This window comes from Brassica napus, chromosome C6 (genome assembly GCF_020379485.1).
Source record: "Brassica napus cultivar Da-Ae chromosome C6, Da-Ae, whole genome shotgun sequence".
NCBI classification, from domain to species: domain Eukaryota; kingdom Viridiplantae; phylum Streptophyta; class Magnoliopsida; order Brassicales; family Brassicaceae; genus Brassica; species Brassica napus.
Genome location: NC_063449.1, coordinates 3,912,529 through 3,932,145, shown reverse-complemented (window position 1 = coordinate 3,932,145; position 19,617 = coordinate 3,912,529). Strand labels below are relative to the sequence as shown.

At 38.6% G+C, this 19,617-nt stretch overlaps 2 protein-coding genes across 2 annotated transcripts; one reads left to right on the top strand and one right to left on the bottom strand.

Moving 5' to 3' along the window:
* The first annotated feature begins 5,842 nt into the window (after positions 1–5,842).
* On the top strand, positions 5,843–7,784 carry LOC106393654 (filament-like plant protein 6). The gene is made up of 2 exons (XM_048761834.1): positions 5,843–7,310; positions 7,426–7,784. The coding sequence occupies exon 1, from the start codon at positions 6,102–6,104 to the stop codon at positions 6,906–6,908; it is 807 nt and encodes a 268-aa protein (XP_048617791.1). The 5' UTR covers positions 5,843–6,101; the 3' UTR covers positions 6,909–7,310; positions 7,426–7,784.
* Positions 7,785–12,491: 4,707 nt separating this feature from the next.
* On the bottom strand, positions 12,492–12,959 carry LOC111206887. The gene has a single exon (XM_022704329.1). The coding sequence runs from the start codon at positions 12,957–12,959 to the stop codon at positions 12,492–12,494; it is 468 nt and encodes a 155-aa protein (XP_022560050.1).
* Positions 12,960–19,617: the final 6,658 nt, after the last annotated feature.

The following is a 19,617-nucleotide window of genomic DNA, read 5'->3' as shown; positions in this document are numbered from 1 at the left end:
AGAACCCAAATGTTGTTAATGGTGGTGGTGAAGATGGCGTAATCAGAACCTGGAGGGCTGATATACTAGTACCTCAAGTTTCTAATTGTGTATCGATTTCACTTTTTAGGTTATTAGCTTTTGATGTCATTGATGCTAGACTGGAAAATTGGCCAAGGAAGCAGACATGAACATAGTTACAAGAAGATGATTACTTTACTCTGTAAAGCAGTTTATGATTCTCACTTCTATACCGGTTCAATTGACAAAGCTGCAAAGGTACGTGTTTTTTGTCTTATATTTGTTGGAACTCTGTTTTTACAAAGAATATAGTGGCTGATGTTTTCTGATTTTCCGGTGACCTTTCCGGCCAAACAGGTGGTTATTCTGGTCAGATCAACAACTCGTTGTAAAGCTTGTAATGAGTACTACAACCTGGTATATTCACACTTCAAAAACAGATTAATATTGAATGAGAAATGATGCTTAGAAGTTGGTAGTTTAGTGCATGTAACACTGCAACTTTTGTCGAAATGACAAAACAAAAAAATGTCCCACATCAGGGAATACAAGAATCATAGAGCAGTATAAATATTGCCTTGTGCTATAAGGTTATAAACGGCTCAGGTAGAGAGAGAACTCTTTGCGAGCATCGCCGCTGTCCGTCTGGCCCGACCTAATAAAAGTTTTTTTTGGACCAAGCTAAACTCAACATTTTTGTCATTTCATTTCTAAAAAACAGCATGATATTTGTGTATGAACGACGTATAGTTCGTTTAAAAACAACAAGAAGTTTATCTGTTCGAGATGGATTAGAACGAGTCAACAAAGAGAGAAACTTGCGGAGAAAGTTGTTCAACGTTCCACTCCGAAATCCTTGAGAGATTTTTGGAAAACGTTTGCAACAGTTTCGAAAAACTGCTCCTCATCTCCTCTTTAAATATCACATCTTCTCCTCCTTCAGTTTTTTTACTACTTTTTCACATCGAAACCAACAGTTTCTTAAGTCATAAGTCTGAGAGTGTTTCGTAGAGTTTATAGTTTGATAGAACGATCACGAGTGAAGCGTGAATCGTCTGCCATGGTTGTATCACAGGACTCGGTATTCGTACATTTTTGTCTCACTACGAAACGAATATTTAGAGTTAAGGAAAAATATTATATCTCGATTCCATGTTTTATCGTTTTTGTATTCGTCTTTAAAATCATCTATTTCCTTAACTTCGCTTTTATTATATCATTTTTGTCAATCCGGTTTTCAGGCTTCTACAATATTTTCTTATGTACTAGTTATCCAAAAGCAACAAGTGATGATGTTATCTTTGTGATAGTTTCTGCTATTTCTTAGGTTGTGCTTGATGGTAGTCAAGATACATCAACTGTAACTACGTCATATCTTCATGCTGGAAAATTTGAAGTTAAATTTAACAAAAGTATGTGATATTTCAAAATTTTCATTAGATGAACCAACACACCTTCTAACCAATAGAAAAGTTGGATTGAGTTCTTTCTTGAAACCATCTCCCATTTTCAACACATTAGACACGAAAATAAGGACAAATAGCATGCAAAACCTTTCAAAACAAGAGTCCTTAGTTGTCATCATATTAGTGTGATTCTTTTGGATTCAAACAAAAAGTGTAACAATAATACCCATTTCAACATAAATGTCTATGTCTAGATAATTTTTGTCTTTATTAATGTTTATATATGGTCATGTAATGTTTTAATCTGTTGACAATAAATAAGTTATACAATCTCACAAAAACGCATAAGTATTAAGAAAATAATAAAATAATAAAATTTACAAAATATAAATACTACGGAAAAATCGCATAAAAACTATGAAGTTAACAAAATTTTGCACTTTAAACCTTGTAGCTCAATTGCAAACACTTTAAACAATGAAACAAATTTCAATAACATATTAAACATCAAAACTAACTTACTTTTTGTACTCATCAAAATTGTGACTGGTTACTATTCATTAACAAGTAAAAATCGGTGATGTGGTGGTTTACTTTAAAAAAAAATGTTTCTAATTATTTTATTTAATAAAAACAAATATAATTAGATGCAAATTCAATATAAATTCTAAACAATTGATACAAATTTAAGAAAAAAATCAAGAAAACAAAATAAAATTCATAAATTCAAAATATTATAGTAAAAATAAATTTTTTTTTATAAAAATCATTAAAATTAGGAAAAATTAGGAATATTTTAATAAAATCTGGAAAAAATAAAAATTCCAAAAGTTCAAAATGTTAAAATGAAAATGAATATAGTTTATAAAAAGCCAAAAAAATATAATTTAAAAAAATTTCAAAAATTTAATATTCAACAAAATGTTTTAAAATCCTATTAGGATTCATAATAACTTTTTACAGTGATATGATTAAATTGGTCACCATCACCGCTATGTCGAACCCGAACCGAAAATTTTCAAGTGCCTTGTTGGGTCCAAATCTCTAGGATCCGAAGAATCCAAAACTGAAAATTAATAAAGATCAAGAAGAAAAAAATTATAAATTAAAATAATAATAATAAAAACAAAAATAAATATTAAAAATTGATTAAAATATTAAGAAAAAATCTAGAAAAAAATAAAAGCATGAAGTTGGCAAAAATTGGCAAAAACCATGAAGTTGACAAAAGTTTTACATTTTCAAGTGCGTTGTTGAGTCCAAATCTCTAGGATCTGAAGGTTTCGAACCCGGACACCCGAACGCTCATATGCCTACCTAAAAACCAAAGAGGTTTGGGTTCAAGTACTCTTCATTTTCAATTTTCAATTTTTGTTTATTTTTAAATTTTATTTTTTCCACATTTTTATTAATTTCCTATTTTTTTTTTAATTTTTATTGATTTTGACAATTTATTAATTTTATTTTTATTTTTTTGAATTTATAATTTTTTTTTATTTTTACTTGTTTTTCTTAATTTTTAATCGGTTTTTACAATTTATTTTTATTATAATTTTTTGAATTTATAAATATATATTTTATTATTATTATTTGAATATTGAGATTTTATTGTATTTTTCTTAATTTTTCCTGAATTTGTATAAAATTTTAGAATTTATATTCAATTTTTATCTAATTTTATTAATTATAATAGTTAAATATATATATATATATATATATATATATATATATATATTTTTAAAAGTAAACATATATCCACGTCATCGATTTTACCTGCTAATGAACATTAACCGGTCACAATTTTGACGTGTGCAACATATAAGTTAGTTTTGATGTTTATTACATTATTGAAACAAGTTTCACTGTTTAAAGTGTTAGTAATTGAGATCCAAAGTTTAAAGTGCAAACTTTTGTCAATTCATGGTTTTCCATGACTAAATCGTACCGACAAGTCGTAAAATAATTATATAAATTTGACTAAAATTCAAGTACAAATGAAAATTTAATATAACTATTCAAAATTAGATACCACATGATGAAATGTAAGAAGATGGGCTACATAAACAAGCATAAACTCTAAATATTCATAAACAAATACAACTTTTTTTTGGTCAATCAATAAAAATTTTGACATAACATTTGTAACAATAAATAGAAATTTAAATAGATCTATTACAAAGATAAAATTCACATCCACATGCTTATCCATCGAGAATTAAAATTCAATCTTAATGCATCACATATTCATATTATTCAGATTCTACTTATACATAATCAAATGATGTCACCCATCCTTTATAGCGTTGACCATCACTAATATTTAGAGCGTTTCCAAAAGACATTCTATAACTTCAAATATGAAATTTTTTGCTCTCCAAAAAAGGACTTCAAAACTTTAAATTTGGAGTTTTGAGAAATGAAACTCTATATTTGAAATTTCACTACTCAAAACTTCAAATTTGAAGTTTCATATTTTTGTTTACATTTTGGTCCTTACAATTACACATGACATTTATGATTATCTAATATTTTTCCGTTTATCGTTTTAATCCTTAAAATTTTTATATTTCATAAATATTTTAATTTTTTATAAACTTAAATTTTACACATAAAATTAAGTAAAACTTTAGAATAAGATTTAAAATATTTTAAAACTAGATTTATACTCTGTTCTAAAACTTGCCGCCTAGGCCCGCGAAATCGCCGGAAAATCGTAATTCAGCCACCAAGCGTGGAGTGATTCGGTGAAAAAATTGGAATCTCGAAAAAACTTAAGTTTTTACCCGTGTTAGCTTATAAATCTGTTGATATACATAAGTTTCATAGACTTTATTGCAAACAATAGAAAAAATGACGAAAATGATGTAAAACTCGTCATATTCGCAGAGCCGTCGAGCTTAACTACAGAAAACCTTAAAAATGAAAAGAGAAAGACGACTACAAAATTACAAAATTTTCCTTCATTGAACTTAAAACACTAAAATAATATGAAAAGAGGAAGACGACTATGAAATGACAAAATTGCCCTTCATTAAATTTAAAACACTAAAATAATACGAAAACGCGTTTGCCTGAGCTCGAACTCGGGTTGTTCTTAACTTAAAGGAAGGGTAAAACGCTACGCGAGGAGATCTTCCTTGTATTAGATAAAAAATGTATTGTATACAAGCAAAATAAATCGGCGATTAATTCCCGCAAAGTCTCCGATTTTTTCATTCAGCGCTAGGCGCAAGCCAAGCGTACGAGAAACGCTCCAAACATATTTGTGTAACCGAAGATGGTTGATGTTGTTTTTTTTATGTATTTTCCGTACAATTCTTTCTTGTTCAGATCTAATGTATTTTCGAGTATTAATTTCATCGGTAGAAATTAAGTCTTTTAGCAATATTTTATTTTTATTTTCTATTTTTTTCTGATCTAATGTATTTACAAGTATTAATATCGCCGATTTCAACAATTTTAGTTCTTAATCTACACATTAAAAATAAACAAAATTCATTTTTACTTCGAAATACACTGGATGATCATATATGCGCGCATTACGGAAATAATTTTATGGAATATTATGGTATTTCTTAAATTTTAATATTAATTATGTTATATCTATAAGCACCCTTAATGGTTGATTGGTAGAGGCTGTAGCTTTGGATTTTTTGCTTTAAGATTGAAGCTGTAGATTTTGTGGCTTTAGCTTTAAATTTTATTGATGTAGGTTTATTTCAAAGTTTTAAAAGCACTAAACCTAAAACTGTAGAAAAATTGATTTCTAGAGCCATTATATTTTCTTTTAAAGATTTTGGACTCTAGCTTTAGTTTTTATTAATAAAACTTGATTGCCTTGATTTTCTTGCTTTAGAGAGAATTATGGCTGTGTAGAGCACTCACAACAAATACCAATCACCCCTTTAATCGAGCTTTCCAACATCCAAACTAGATCAAGTGGTGGCAGACGAGCCGATTCTCTGAGGAGCATCTCCGTCTGTACGGGTCTGATCTATATGGGAAAAAATATATCCTTTGCGCCTGGCTTCTTTAGCAAGCGTGTCCGCTCGACCATTCCTACTCCGAGGAATATGAGACAAACTCACATCCTCGAAGTCCTTATGTAGTCTCTGGAACACCTCAATCTCTGTCGCAAAAGTTGGCAAATCCACCGGGTTAGTAGTCATGTCCACTAAATCCGAGCAGTCCGTCTCGAACCGTATCGAAGTTATCCTCATGTCTCTCATACATGAGGTTGCCCAAAGTAAACCTTTCCATCTTGGTGCACTTGTCTTATCTTCTTCACTAGCTGTATGATTCATCTATATTATTAAAAGAGAAGTACCCATTAAAAAATACACCTAAGTTTTCTAACTTATTTACACTTCCATGCCACTGAGAATTAAATTAAACTACATATTTTAATATTTGTCTTTTCCAGTTAAATTAATGAGTTTTCCTTAATCAAATTTAAAATTAATGTCATTAAATGAACCTACATATATTAATGTTTGTCTTTTCCAGTTAAATTAATGAATTTTTTTTAATGAAATTTAAAATTAATGTCATTAAATCTACTTTTAAAGTAAACCAGACCCGGATAGTGATGCCTTATCCAGAACGTTACAAGAACGGTTTAACGTACTAGTGATAATCAGCGAGGAGAAGTCACGAGCTGACTCTGAAATCGAGACTTTGAAGAGCAATCTAGAGATGTGCGAGAACGAGATAAAGTCTCTAAAGTACGAAGTCCATGTAGTTTCTAGAGAGCTTGAGATACGCAACGAAGAGAAGAACATGTGTATTAGATCTGCAGACGCTGCCAACAAGCAGCACTTGGAAGGGGTGAAGAAGATAGCCAAGTTGGAAGCGGAATGTCAGAGACTTAGAAGTCTTGTGAGGAAAAAGCTGCCGGGACCCGCTGCGCTTGCTCAGACGAAGCTTGAGGTTGAGAGCTTAGGAGGCGGAGTCACACGTCTGAAGAGATCTCCAAGCAAGGGTTCTAGTCCCTGCAAGTTAGCTTGTTTGCTAAATCAAAAGCCAGAGGATAGTCCAGCAGTGGTGGAATTCAGAAATAGATTATCAAAGGTTCTTGAATCCGTATCTGCTGATGCTGACGTGGGAAAGATTGTGGAAGATGTAAAATGCATTTTGCAAGATGTGAATGTTTGTGTGGACCACGACAAGCCTTCTGATGTGCAGGGCATTCACCAAGATTTGAAAACTGCTGTTTCTCGGATTCATGAGTTTGTTTTGTTGCTAAGGACAGGTGAGGACACTGTGACCGAAGGAAATGATTTGGTTGAACTGATCAATGGCTTCACCATCACGTTCGACCATGTTCTAAGTGGCGTGAAAAAATTGGATGATTTTGTTTCAGATCTTGCTAATGTCTTCAACGAGGCCATGGAGCTAAAGGTAACCTTCAGGGGTCTTACTTCCTCCGAGGTTGAAACTGTGAGTCCAGATTGCATAGAAAAGGTTGTGTTACCCGAGAGCAAGGCTATAGATAAAGATTGATCTAAAGAAATATATCAAAATGGATGTTTTCACAACGAGCCAGAGGCTCCCTATGAATCCGACTCCAAGTCACATGAAATAGAAGAACTGAAATCATAAAGAGAAAAGATGGGAGTGGACATCGAGGAGCTGAAGTTTCAGCTACAAGAATCTGAGCAGATGTTAGCTGACATCAGATCACAGTTAGATTCTTCTCAGAGGTCAAACTGGCTCGCGGATACGCAACTCAGATGTATGACTCAGTCATACAGATAACTTGAAACACATGCAGCTAATTTGGAGATCGATGTGAACCAGCTTAAGGAAAAGGTAAGGAGTTTAGAGAATGATCTTGAGGATGAAAAACTCAACCACCAAGAAGCTGTTATGAGGTGCCATGAACTTGAAGAACATATTCAAAGGGTAGTAATATAAAGCTTTACTAGAATATTATTGTTTCTGCCACTTACTATGATCCAGTTTAGTGTAAAGTAGTCTGGATGTTTTACTTACTTTTTTAGCCTATATATTTCCCCAGAAACATAAACTCTTCTTTGGTTGCTGAGGATGACGAAGAAGCTGATATCAAGACTGTAACACCCCCAAACTGTTTTAGACATCGGTCAGTCAGCCGGACAACAATCAAACAAGAATATGTCCGAACGACCTTCCTCTGCCAAGTCTGGAAGTGTTACGACGGGTTGAGAATAGACTTTCCAAGTAACAAACACATAATCGTGTAACCCAGAATATCCATTCAAAACTCGTTTTCTCTAATCTTTGGCCTGAGTCATAGAATTGTGTTAGGTTGGACTAACCTAATATCAGATTCAACATGTCACGAATGTAAAACATACTTTATTTCATATATATAAACATGAAATTCAAAGCCCAAAATATTATACATAGGGTCCATGGACGCAGCCGAAAGTAAAACATACATTCACATATCTTGAAAACGAGTATTTAGCAAAAGATGTCCAATCTACACCAGCTCCTACAGTTCTGCGAGTGCTATGGTCCTTTCTACTGGTCACCTCCAAAAGGATGTGAGGAGTGAGTGAATTAGTTTCACTCAGTGAGCCAGGGTTCCCTATCTAGCATATACAACTACCCGTCATTCTAAACCAAACCCCAAACACAAGCAAGACGGGTAGTTCAACAATCAATATTCAAGATCATAAAGCATGACCGATTTAAGCAATAAACCATTAAACCATAATAAATCAAAACACTCTTTATGAGTGTCACATCAATCAACCATATATATATACTCCTAGGGTCTAACAGAATCATTCTAGCTCCACTATTACACCACACATGCGTAGGCGCTCGGGAATCGCCCGATCACGGTCCTCAATAGGAATCCCCGTGCCCCGGTCCTCTATCGGACTCGCCGGAGGCTGTCACATCCACGTGTGACACTCGGCCTTGGTGATCAAGCCAAGTTAAACCGAGCCCACCACTTTCCGGACCACGACCGGCTTAGTGGTACCATTTGAGGAAGCAATGACCTGCAAACTACTACTAGAACCGCCACGAGGTTCTCACACAACAGTACCAACACGAGGTACATACCATTACAACATATAATAATCACACAATCACAATAACTCGGGTGCTTAGACTAGTCTTGCTATCCACTTAGCCCAGACATCGTCTCAAGCCTCAGATCCACAAACTGACACCTAGACCGGTCCGGCTATCCTAGCTCGGAAGCCGTCTCCGATGTCAGGAACCTTCATTACAAATTTGTTAACAAACAATTAACTGTGACTCACAGTGATTAAGCGATGTGGCTCGACTCTTTGATTCCGGATGTCGACCAAACCCCTTTTATCCACTCCAAATATTCATCTTGGTACCGTGATGTTAAATCCCAAAACCCAACGTAAATGTCTTGAATGGACTGGTCTGGACTGATCAGAACTCGGAAAGAACTTTCTTTCACTTCTGGACAGTCTTTCGGAACTTCCCGGCAGTTTATCGGTTTTCAGAAATGTCTATACTTCTAAAGCACCTAAATTCTTTCCCTCTCTCTCTCTCTCTCTCCCACGTTCTGGAGTGTCCTTGGTGTGTCTGAATAAGTGTAAATGAACCAGGGTAGCTGGGTATATATAGAAGTTGCCGGCCAATAAGAATGAGCCACCCGATCGCTTGTGTGTCGTCCTGCATGCTTCCAGTCGCATGCGTGGCGACACACGGACGTCCACATGCCCTGTTGCATGCCTACTTTACATGCCAGGATACACCACCACGTCCACATGGCTCTCAGCATGTCTGGGGTTCATGCGTCGCGACACACGAGCTACTAGATGTTAGCTTGCATGCACTGTTCGCACATACTGTGACAACTAGTGCTTCTACTTGTCAAGCTGCATGAAACACTACTTCACGCGGAGACACGTCGTGCTTCGTAGACAGATAGCTTACTAAGTGATTGACACCACGTTCTGATCCCTTTCGTTGAGACACCTCGAGCTTCTCGGTCGATTTGTGCGATTTCGACCTTTCCGACATATTTTTGGTCCGTGATCAATCCCAAATATTTTTCCGTTCCCAACCTGATGAGCTGAATAATTTTAATAAACTCCAGACTAACTTTAACCTTGAGAATAAATATTTTCCGAGCCTTTGGCTTCCCCAAAAAATTCCATAATACCGAAATTATGTTTTTTTTTTTATTTATTTATTTTAAAGACGGGGGTATTACATCCTCCTCCCGTAATAGACGGTGATCCCCCTTCTTCCATCACTACATCTTCGCGGAAGAACTCTGGATGCAACACTTTGAATCTTGATTCATCCTCCCAGGTCACAACTACACGGTTCCGATTACCCCAGAAAACTTGGACTTAAGGAATTTCTCGATTCTTCAATCTTCGTATCCGACGTTCACCTATTCGGATTGGTCCCTCTGGATAAGTGAGGTTTGTTTGCAGGTTTTCAATTTGCTCTGTCTCAATAGCGTTGGGATCATTAACATGTTTCCGCAACATTGATACGTGAAATACCGGATTATTTGCATCTCTCCAGGTAGGTTTAGACGATAAGCTACCTCTCCGATTCGTTGTATAATCTGGTAAGGCCCAATGAATCTTACCGCTAGTTTCCTGACCTTCCCGAATCGGTCCTTTCCTTTTTGAGCTGAAACTTTCAGATAAGCCCAATCACCAATACTGAACACCATTTCTCTCCTTGATTGATCATCGTACTTCTTTTGTCTATCATGCGCTTTCTTCATATTGGTTTGAATGATCTCCAACTTTTTCATCGTCTCTTCTACAATTTCGGGTCCAAACTCTCTTTTTTCTCCAGCTTCGGTCCAGCATAAAGGTGTTTTGCATGGCCTCCCATAAAGCGCCTCATATGGTGCCATACCTATGCTAGAATGAAAGCTGTTGTTGTATGAGAATTCAATTAATGGTAAATGCTTTTTCCAGCTTTCCGCCCAATCCAATATACACATCCGCATAATATTCTCTATGGTACGAATGGTTCTTTCGGTTTGGTCGTCTGTCTCGGGATGATACGCAGTGCTTATAAATAACTTAGTTCCCACTGCTTCTTGTAACGCCTTCCAAAAATTTGAGTGAATCTAGGATCTCGATCGGAGACTATATCTGTTGGCACATCATGCAATCTCACAATTTGGTCCACATACATCTCTGCCAATACTTCTACCTTATCGGTTTCCTTCATAGGTAACAAGTGCGCCACCTTCGTCAGTCTGTCGACAATCACCCATATTGCGTTATTTTATCTACCTCGAGCCGGGGGTAACCCAGTGATGAAATCCATGGATATGGAATCCCATTTCCACTGAGGTACTGGTAAGCTTTGTAACAACCCTCCTGGAATCTGATGCTCGACTTTGACTAGTTGACAATTTTGACATTGAGCCACCCATCGCACCACTGATTTCTTCATTCCTGGCCAATGATAATACCTTCGGAAATCTTGGTACATTTACGTACTCCCGGGGTGGATACTGAGTAACGAGTGATGCGCCGACTTCAAAATGTCATCTCGTAGCCCTTCTCTATGTGGTACTGATATCTTCCCATTAAGTAATAGTGTATCATATGCCGCCACATGATAGCCACTTGCGTTTGGAGCTTCTTGATTTTTAACTTCTGTGATGATCCCTTTTAACTTTTCATCACGTTGTTGCTCCTGTCTGATCCGTGCGAGTAAACCTACCTGGTTCACGGTACGTATGCCTAAAGGCTCACTTGGCTCCCCTTCAATTGCCCATAAAGTCATCAACTAGAGTTCACTTGATAACGCTTCCACTTCCTTACCAACATCAGATGCCAACTTTCTACGACTTAGTGCATCTGCGACCACATTAGCTTTGCCTGGATGATATTGAATCTTCAGGTCGTAATCTGCCAAGAACTCCATCCATCGCCTTTGTCGGAGGTTCAAATCAGGCTGTGTGAACAAGTACTTGAGACTCTTATGATCTGTGAATACTTCCACGACTTCTCCATATAAGTAAGATCTCCAAATCCTTAACGCAAACACCACTGCCGCCATTTCTAAATCGTGTGTTGGGTAGTTCTCTTCATGCTTCCTGAGTTGCCTTGATGCATAAGCAATTACTTTGCCTTCCTGCATCAACACACAACCCAACCCAACCCTAGAAGCATCTGCGTACACAGTGTAAGGTTTACCTTGTTCAGGTAATGCCAATACCGGTGTTGTGGTCAAAGCTTTCTTTTCCCCAGATGAACGGAACTCCTTTTCCAGTCAACTTTGTCGGGGGCTTAGCGATCGACGAAAAATTCTTGACAAACTTTCGATAATACCCGGCTAACCCGAGGAAACTTCTTACCTCGGTTACTGTTAATGGTCTTTGCCATTCCTCAATGGCTTTCACCTTTTCCGAATCTACGGAAACTCCTTCTCCAGACACTCGGTGTCCCAAGAACCCGATCTCTCTTTTCCAGAAAGAACACTTGCTGAACTTGGCATACAACTTTTGGTTCCTTAACTGTTCCAACACTAGCTTCAAGTGTGCGTTGTGCTCGACCTCTGTCTTGGAATATATTAAAATGTCATCGATGAAGATTATCACAAACTTGTCGAGATAATCTTGGAAGACTTCATTCATCAATCTCATGAAGGCCGCCTGTGCATTAGGAAGACCAAAAGGCATTACGACGAATTCGTATTGTCCATAACGAGTTCTAAAGGCAGTCTTCATGACACCACCTTCTGAAATTGGAATCTGATGATAGCCCCGAATTCGTATTGTCCATAACGAGTTCTGAACGCAGTCTTCATGATATCACCTTCTGAAATTGGAATCTGATGATAGCCCGACGCCAAGTCGATCTTTGAAAACCAACTTGCTCCTCTTAGCTGATCCAACAACTCGTCTATCCTTGGAAGAGGATACTTATCTTTGATGGTGATATTGTTGATATCTCGATAATCAATGCAAAGCCGCATGCTACCATCTTTCTTCTTGACAAATATGTTCGGAGCTCCCCACGGGGATGAACTAGGTCTGATGAAACCTTTCTCCATTAAATCTTCAAGTTGGTTCTTCAACTTCTGCTAACTCTGCAGGTGCCATGCGGTAAGGAGCGTTTGCTATCGGCTTAGTTTAATTGTGAAAGGGTTACTCCGAGGTGGAGGTAACTCTTTTAACGCCGCAAACACATCCTCAAACTCTTGTACTACCGCAATATCCGTAATTTCAACTCTATTGCTAGCGGGTCCTTCACTAGCAGTTACTGTTACCAGATACGCTTCTCCATCATTGAGCAAATCTTCCACTCTCAAGGCAGCTACTAAAGACACAGACTTGCTTGGACTGATCCCGTAGAACACTATTTGCCGTTGCCTATTCTCCTTGAACAAAATATGACCTTTTCCACAATCTAATTGTGCCCGATAGCCTGATAACCAATCCATGCCCAGGATAACCTCATATCCCTTTATGGGCACCACCAACAAATCTGCCAAGAACATCTTCTCGCAAATGACTAACAGAACTCTTCTGATGCATTCTCTTGCTTGGAGGGTTTGGTCTCTGGGAGTCATTACAGCCACATCCATCCTGTCAATCACAAATGAACCCACAAACTCGGCAGCTACCTCAGGGGTCACCAAACTATGTGTTGCCCCAGCGTCGAACAATACATGTGTGGGACGCCCCGCAACATGTAAAGTTCATGCCACAACATCAATATATATTAACAAGACAAAAATTTATCCAACCGCAATCAACCATACATCACAAGCAATCACACAACACAAAATCAAACTAGTAAGGTTAAAGAACCCAAATACCTATGATGGGACCCGTAGAAGGGCCTGGAGGTTTAGTATCATTAAGTTCTAAAGCGTAAACTCTACCTCCTATAGCTTGCCTTTTTGGCGCTAGTGCGATTACATGTGGAGCTGGAGGGGGATGAACAGTGATTGGCGTAGATGGGATAGGACGATTGACGCTGCACTGGGTACAGATGTGTCCTTTCTTTCCACGCGTGTAGCATGTAGGATTGTATGAGTTTGACTGAAAGGATCCAGGTTTCTTCCCGAAGCATTCACTTAACTTATGTCCTATCTTGCCACAGTTAAAGCACTTTCCTGTGAAAAGAGATCGTCGACTTGGCCCTCCCGATTCCTTTTCCTTATCTTTACCCTTAAATGATCTTTGGTTTCCACTATACTTTCCTTCTTGATGCTGCTTGGATTTTTTACTTGCCGCCTTCTCAGCTTCTAATCCGATCTCTACATTCACAGCCTTTTCCACTAGCTCGGTGAGACTCTCGTAGTTCCCGACTGCCAGTCTATTTTCTAACTCTGGTTTTAGACCAAACAGAAAGTTGGATATCATGGTCTCCTCATCATCTTGTCCTTGCAGCACGTGTCGTCGCAGCCGCATAAATTCAGATTCATATTCTCTAACCGTCTTATATCCTTGTACCAAGTTTGCAAACTGGCGTTGAAGCCTTCGCTTGGATTCAGGAGTGAAGTACTTGCGTTCAAAATATTTTTTGAATGCCGCCCAAGTGGTGACCAGATGTCCCACTTGGCGATCCCTACTCTCCCACTATTCGGCCGCGTCTTTGTCTAAGTAATACACTGCCATCTTCTTCTTAGACTCTTCGGAACACGTCAGGGTCTCAAAGTTTTTCTCCATAGTCGAAGCCACTGGTCGGCTTAAAATGGATCTGTCCCTCCTTCAAAATGTGGTGTCTTCATATTCTTCATGGCAGTTATTAATGGTAACATCGGTGTACTAACTGAAGGTTGTGGTGGCACGAGTGGCTGAGGTTGCACTTGAAGTTGTTGTAGTGACCTCGCTATCACGTCATGAAGCATCTTCAAAGTGTGCTCCATTCCTTCTCCTTGTTGTGGTTGATCATGAACTTCTGGTTCAATCGGGTTGTTCCGCCTTGTTGGTCTTGGTCCTTTGATACTTGACTCGCTATCATCTGTTTCTGGTCTTCCCCTTACAGTACCGTTTGATGGAAAGTTTTCTTCTGGTGGTATCTCTTGATCATGTCCAAACAGGTTGTTGTTTCTTCTTACATTTTCTTCACTGGATCCTTGGTTGGTGTACGCCAGTGTTTGCACCCTTCCCTCGGATTCATATCCCACTCCTCTTCTTCTTGAGACTCTTTTTGTACCCATCATCCAATCATGTCCTCCTTCACTCCTTCCCCTTCTTGCCATCTGCAATCCACGAACAAGAAATTTCCTATTAAGAATACTAATTAAAACGGAACTCTACTGGTTTTCTGACACGTCCTTTGCGACACATTTGACTCGATAAAACAACGAAAGTACGTGATTGACCGCATGATCTAAACAATGCTCTGGTACCACCTCTGTAACACCCCCGAACTGTTTTAGACATCGGTCAGTCAGCCGGGAAACAATCAAACAAGAACATACCCGAACGACCTTCCTCTGCCAAGTCTGGAAGTGTTACGACGGGTTGAGAGTAGACTTTCCAAGTCACAAACATAATTCTGTAACCCAGAATATCCATTCAAAATTTGTTTCCTCTAATCTTCGGCCTGAGGCTTTGCAACCCGTACCGAGTCATAGAGTTGTGTTAGGTTGGACTAACCTAATATCAGATTCAACACGTCATGAATATAAAATATACTTTATTTCATATATATAAAACATGAAGTTCAAAGCCCAAAATATTATACATAGGGTCCATGGACGCAGCCGAAAGTAAAACATACATTCATATATCTTGAAAACGAGTCTTTAGCAAAAGATGTCCAATCTACACCAGCTCCTACAGTTCCGCGAGCGCTATGGTCCTTTCTACTGGTCACCTGCAAAAGGATGTGAGGAGTGAGTGAACTAGTTTCACTCAGTGAGCCAGGATTCCCTATCTAGCATATACAACTACCCGTCATTTTAAACCAAACCCCAAACACAAGCAAGATGGGTAGTTCAACAATTAATATTCAAGATCATAAAGCATGACCGATTTAAGCAATAAACCATTAAACCATAATAAATCAAAACACTCTTTATGAGTGTCACATCAATCAACCATATATATATATACTCCTAGGGCCCAATAGAATCATTCTTCTTTCACATAAGGGACACCGGCAATCCCTTCACTATTACACCACACAGGCGTAGGCGCTCGGGAATCGCCCGGTCACGGTCCTCAATAGGAATCCCCGTGCCCCGGTCCTCTATCGGACTCACCGGGGGCTGTCACATCCACGTGTGACACTCGGCCTTGGTGATCAAGCCAAGTTAAACCGAGCCCACCACTTTCCGGACCACGACCGGCTTAGTGGTACCATTTGAGGAAGCAATGACCTGCAAACTACTACTAGAACCGCCACGAGGTTCTCACACAACAGTACCAACACGAGGTACATACCATTACAACATATAATAATCACACAATAACCCGGGTGCTTAGACTAGTCTTGCTATCCACTTAGCCCAGACATCATCTCAAGCCTCGGATCCACAAACTGACACCTAGACCGGTCCGGCTATCCTAGCTCGGAAGCCGTCTCCGATGTCAGGAACCTGCATTAAAAATTTGTTAACAAACAATTAACCGTGACTCACAGTGATTAAGCGATGTGGCTTGACTCTTTGATTCCGGATGTTGACCAAACCCCTTTTATCCCCTCCAAATCTTCGTCTTGGTACCGTGATGTTAAATCCCAAAACCCAACGTCAATGTCTTGAATGGACTGGTCTGGACTGATCAGAACTTGGAAAGAACCTTCTTTCACTTGTGGACAGTCTTTCTGAACTTCCCGACAGTTTATCGGTTTTCGAAAATGTCTATACTTCTAAAACACCTCACTTCTCTCTCTCTCTCTCTCTCTCTCTCTCTCTCTCTCTCTCTCTCTCTCTCTCTCTCTTTTTCTCTCTCTCTCTCTGATATGATCATGGACCAGCCAAACAAAGAAGATAATGAGAGCATGGATGATCCAACTGATGGAGGAGCTCTAGCCATATCTGAAGGTCCTATGACTCGAGCCAGAAGCAAGCAACTCAAAGAAGCCATTGGAGGATTACTTAAGACATCACTGAAGCAAGAAGAGAGTCTTGGAAGAAGCTTGATCAACCAAGACACACTTGCCACAATTCAAGCCATCTCAGCTCCAAGATAGACATCAAATGAGCAAGTAACATATGTGTGCTCTTTTTCCCTATCTTTGGTTTTGTCCCACTGGGTTTTCCAAAGATAGGTTTTTAATGAGGCCATATGTTGCTTTCCTATCACTCATTTGATGATCTCAGTTCAAGACTTTATTTTAATTATTTATCTTTGCTAGACTTGAGAATTAGACTGCTAGACTTGAGAATTAAGCTGCCAGACTTGAGAACCCTTATAAGGTTTTATAAGGTTTTTATAAGGTTTTATAAGGTTTATTTTTAAGGCCCATTTAGAGACCAAGGAGCCTGTTCCTTGCCTTCTCTATAAATATGTGTCTGAAAACCCTAATAGAACTATCCAATCTTTATTTCTGAACTCTTGTTTCTCTCTAGTCGGCCGCAAGCTTGTCTTGTAGATCTGAGAATTCTTGAGTCTTTGTTAGTGTGTCATATCTAACAAAACCACAAGAGTGATTGTCTTGGTGTGTCATATCCAAGGGATTCACTTAGGAGTATCAAGGAGACCTCTCACATCTCTTTGTGTCACCATTCATTCCACAAACCTTGAAGCAGATTGAGTCTTTGATTCTCTGTTTGCAAGGATCTATCCCATTCCAACCAGAGAAGCATCCTAGGAGTGTATTATGTGGCATCAGAGCAACTCTGGCTAGGGAAGTTTTCGTTTTTCTTTAAGTTTTCACTCAAATCTGTCTCATGGTTTCATAACTATTGATAGATCTGAGTTTTGTTGTGTTGTTTCTGTCGATTTGATTCACTCTGAGTTCAGTATTGCTAGATCTGTTGCTGTGTGTTTTTAAATTGATAGATCTGAAAGTTTCTATTTTAGATCTGTGATAGATCCGATCATCTCTTGTTGTTTCTTTGATAGATCTGTTGTTGTTTTGTTAATATCTGATAAAAGTAGAGGTGTTGATCGTGTGAATTCGAAAAGACTCTTGAGATTCTTATTGGATAAGTTACCGGAAATTCAAATCTGATAGAAATCTCTTTTTCCGCCTATTTAATCTTTTGTTCTTGTTTTCTTATTTGAATTGATTTCTTTTTGTTTCTTGAACTTCTTACTGTCGATTTTCTTCTGTTGTTTCAGGTACTATGGCAGGAGATACAGAAGAGGATGAAGGAGTTAGTCTCGAACACAAAGCTTTACTGGAAGCTTTGACTCGCCGTATGCAAAACATGATGGAAACGAGATTGATTTCTTTCCGCGAAGAACTTGATGCCCAGCCTTCAGAACAGAGGCGTGAACCAAGGCAGAACCGACGAGATAATACTAGACAAGAGCATGGTGGATCACAGGAGACTGATAACTATTATGAGCGCCACAGAGTTGAGAAGAGTGGTTCATCATCATCATCGCGAGATAATAGAAGGAGATATCATCGTGATCGTGATGGGAGAAGATCTTACCGTGATGAGTTTGCTGGTTTGAAGATTAAAATTCCTCCTTTCCATGGCAAGGTTGATCCAGACGCTTATCTCGAGTGGGAGAAGAAGATTGAGCTCGTTTTCAACTGCCAACACTACACCAATGCTCAAAGAATCCAGATTGCTGCTACTGAGTTTCATGATTATGCCTTGAGCTGGTGGGATCAATTGGTTACTACAAGGAGGTTGAATCAGGAGTATCCGGTTGAGTCTTGGCATGAGATGAAGTCTCTTATGCGGAAGAGGTTTGTGCCTAGCCATTATCACCGCGACTTGCATCAGAAATTGAGAAGACTTACAAAAGGATCTAAGACCGTGGAGGAGTACTATCAGGACATGGAACTACTGATGTTGAGAGCTGGTATATCTGAGGACAGAGAGGCTACTATGTCAAGGTTTCTTGGAGGACTTAACCGCGAGATACAGGACAGTGTGGAGATGCAACACTATGTGGAGATAGAAGAGATGTTGCACAAAGCTATTCTGGTGGAGCAGCAGATCAAAAGGAAGCATCACTCCCGTAGCAACTATAGCTCCAGCAAGTACCAACATTCTAAAGATGAGAAACCATCCTACCTGAAAGACAGTAAGCCTCCGCAGAAAGAAGATAGTAAGCCGGCTAGCATATTCAGCAAAGACCGAGACAAAGACAAAGGCAAAGCAGAAGCTACTAGTTCCAGATCCCGAGATGTTAAGTGTTTCAAGTGCCAAGGGCGTGGGCATTATGCCAATGAGTGCACCAACAAAAAGGTCATGATTCTTCTTGAGAATGGAGAGTATGAATCAGAAGAAGAGAAGTCTGAATCTGATCTTGATCAATCTGGAGAAGAAAGTGAAGTAGAACCAGTGAGAGGAAGGTTGTTGGTGACAAGAAGACTCTTGAATTTGCAAACTAAGAATAGAGACCTTGAGCAGCGTGAGAATCTGTTTTACACAAGGTGTATGGTTCAGGGAAAGGTGTGCAGTCTCATTATTGATGGAGGAAGTTGTGTCAATGTAGCTAGTGAGACAATGGTGAAGAAATTGGGTTTGAAGATTCAGAAACCATACAGATTGCAGTGGCTTAATGAGGAGGGCGAAATGAGAGTGTCAACTCAAGTGCTGGTTCCTATAGCCATTGGTAGATATGAAGATGAAGTCTTGTGTGACGTGTTGCCAATGGAAGCCAGTCATATACTCCTTGGAAGACCCTGGCAGTATGATAGACGTGTGAATCATGATGGCTTCACCAACAAGCACTCATTTGAATTCAAGGGAAAGAAGACTGTACTAGTGCCTTTATCTCCTAAAGAGGTTCATGAAGATCAACTCCAGCTTCAGAAAAAGAAGGAGAAAGAGATAGACCTCAAACCTGATCAGAACAAGCATCACAGCCTCTATGCCAAACAGGGAGATATCAAAAGAATTCTTTACTCTCAAAATTCTATTATCTTGCTTATGTTTAAGGAGACTTTACTAACAGTCACTGATCACACACCGGATCAACCGAGTGAACTAGTCTCTCTTTTACAGGAATATGCAGATGTGTTTCCAGAAGATAGCCCCATTGGATTGCCTCCAGTTCGTGGGATTGAGCACCAAATCGACTTTGTACCTGGTTCAACACTACCAAACAGACCTGCATACAGAACTAATCCAGTGGAGACTAAAGAATTGCAAA

Coding starts and splice junctions, on each gene's coding strand:
- LOC106393654 (XM_048761834.1), top strand. CDS start 6,102: ATGTGCGAGAACGAGATAAAGTCTCTAAAGTACGAAGTCCATGTAGTT.
- LOC111206887 (XM_022704329.1), bottom strand. CDS start 12,959: ATGGATGTGGCTGTAATGACTCCCAGAGACCAAACCCTCCAAGCAAGA.